The sequence below is a fragment of the Chrysoperla carnea genome, chromosome 4 (assembly GCF_905475395.1).
Source record: "Chrysoperla carnea chromosome 4, inChrCarn1.1, whole genome shotgun sequence".
NCBI classification, from domain to species: domain Eukaryota; kingdom Metazoa; phylum Arthropoda; class Insecta; order Neuroptera; family Chrysopidae; genus Chrysoperla; species Chrysoperla carnea.
This window is the reverse complement of record NC_058340.1, coordinates 39,811,817-39,813,848: the sequence shown is the minus strand read 5'-3', so window position 1 is coordinate 39,813,848 and position 2,032 is coordinate 39,811,817. Positions and strand designations below refer to the sequence as shown.

The following is a 2,032-nucleotide window of genomic DNA, read 5'->3' as shown; positions in this document are numbered from 1 at the left end:
CGTAGACCATAATATAATACGGTTCATATTGTACATACAAATTTATATATCTACTAAACGAGGTTCGAGAAACCGGAGTAGATTCGTTTTTTTTTATTGGGGGAAGAAAATGTTATTTTTTGTTTGTGTTTTCAGACAAAAGTCTATCAATAAAAATAAAAATTCAATCAGTTCAATCAGAAAAGTGATGTTGAATTGATTAATAACGATTTATCTTCATAATGACGATATCAATGTTGAAAGGACACAGAGGTCATAGGCTTATTCTTTTTATTATGTTTTATATATCTAAATGTAGAAAAATGTATATTCTTTAAAACCAATTTCATCTTATACGATATTTTTTCCAATATATTATACAGCCCTTAAAATTCTCATACTAATTACTATAAATGCCATACATTTTTTGGGCGCCACTATTTGAAGATAGAATTTGTCCACTTATATCCAAATAAAGCGAAAATGAACAATTTTTGATTATGCGCTTGGTTTTCGTGTAGGCATCGCAAATCATCTGAACAAGTCCAAATTGTACCTACAGCAAAAATATTCATTTCAAAGAAAATACCAAAAAAAAAATTTTAAGGGTTAAAATATGTTAGTCGATCGTATAAGCAAAACAAAGTTCTTTTAACTGAGCATTTTCAACAACGCGGCTATAAATTGTTTCCAAATAATCTTTTACGCAGATTTTTACTATTTGCTTTACCATGGTAATGCCTACCAAACCCTATGTAGCAACAAGATCATAGTTACATGCAACAGTTTCAAAAATAAATTAATGATTAAAAATGTCAGAAAGTTCATCGAAGGAATTTGATGATGAATTCGTTAATATTATGGAATTAATGTGGTCATCTGAACCAAATAGTAACTACAATATGTATGTGTTATTAGAAAAATTATCAATAGAAAAATATGGCCATGCCAAAGGGCTGCATAAATTGTCAGAAAAGCCAAAGGCAATTCAAGACAATAAACCCATAAAAATTGATTCAACAACAGATGATTTAATGGACCTTTTTGAAGAGGATTTGAAATGTGTAATTTGCAGTGATATCACAGTAAGTTATCGTAATCAATTAATGGAATGTGATAAATGTCATTTGATGTATCACCAAAATTGTCATAATCCACCTATTGTCGAAATCGACATGAATGTAGGCTGGACATGTCAAAAATGTTTAAAAACAACAACTTCAAGCACATCACATTTTAACGATGATAACAAGTCGTCTTGTGATAGTGGAAAGGATGAAATTAGTAACATAACCAAATTTCTGGAAAAAGTTAAATCAGGTTCTCCATCAAATAATGAACAGAAAGTTTTTGCGAAAAGAATTGTTAAAAAAATTTCAAAAAGTACAAACGACTTGTTTAATGATCAAATCAAACCAGAATCAAGTGGCGATAATCGAAGAAAACTTTTGTTATCGTTAAAACATAAAAAAAATCTATTAGAACAGAATATTCGACCATCAACATCAAAAAATGAAGTCCAATCAAAAAATGAACCAACAAAACAATGTACATCCAAAACACAATTTCGAAATACTGGTCCTACAATAAATATTGCCAGTGCTGAAAAAAGATTATATTATATGAAAAAACGAGCTGCTGAAAGTAATCGCTTACGTCGTTAAAATATTTGTTCGTTTATAAAATAATTTATATAATTTTGTATATGAAATAAAAAGGACCCTTGAATTTTGTAATTTTATTAACCCCCGAACTAAAAAAAGAGAGGTGTTATAAGTTTGACCGCTATGTGTGTGCGCGTCTGTGTGTCTGTGTGTCTGTCTGTGGCATCGTAGCGCCTAAACGGATGAACCGATTTTGATTTTTTTGGTTTCTTTTGAAATGTAATTTTACGGAGAGTGTTTTTAGCTCTCTGTTTCAAGTGCCAGTTTAAGGTTCCGCAATCGAAAAATTTGTCGGGGGTTTTTTAAATTTTGTAAATTTCACTTGTTTAATTTTCCAAAATTATACGGGCCATCATTTTTAATTATGATTTGATCCTCAGATAAAAAAT

At 29.8% G+C, this 2,032-nt stretch overlaps 1 protein-coding gene across 1 annotated transcript; it reads left to right on the top strand.

Annotated features, from left to right (window-relative positions):
• The first annotated feature begins 791 nt into the window (after positions 1-791).
• On the top strand, positions 792-1,643 carry LOC123298717 (integrator complex subunit 12-like). Its single transcript, XM_044880810.1, has one exon. The coding sequence runs from the start codon at positions 792-794 to the stop codon at positions 1,641-1,643; it is 852 nt and encodes a 283-aa protein (XP_044736745.1).
• The last annotated feature ends 389 nt before the right edge of the window (positions 1,644-2,032 follow it).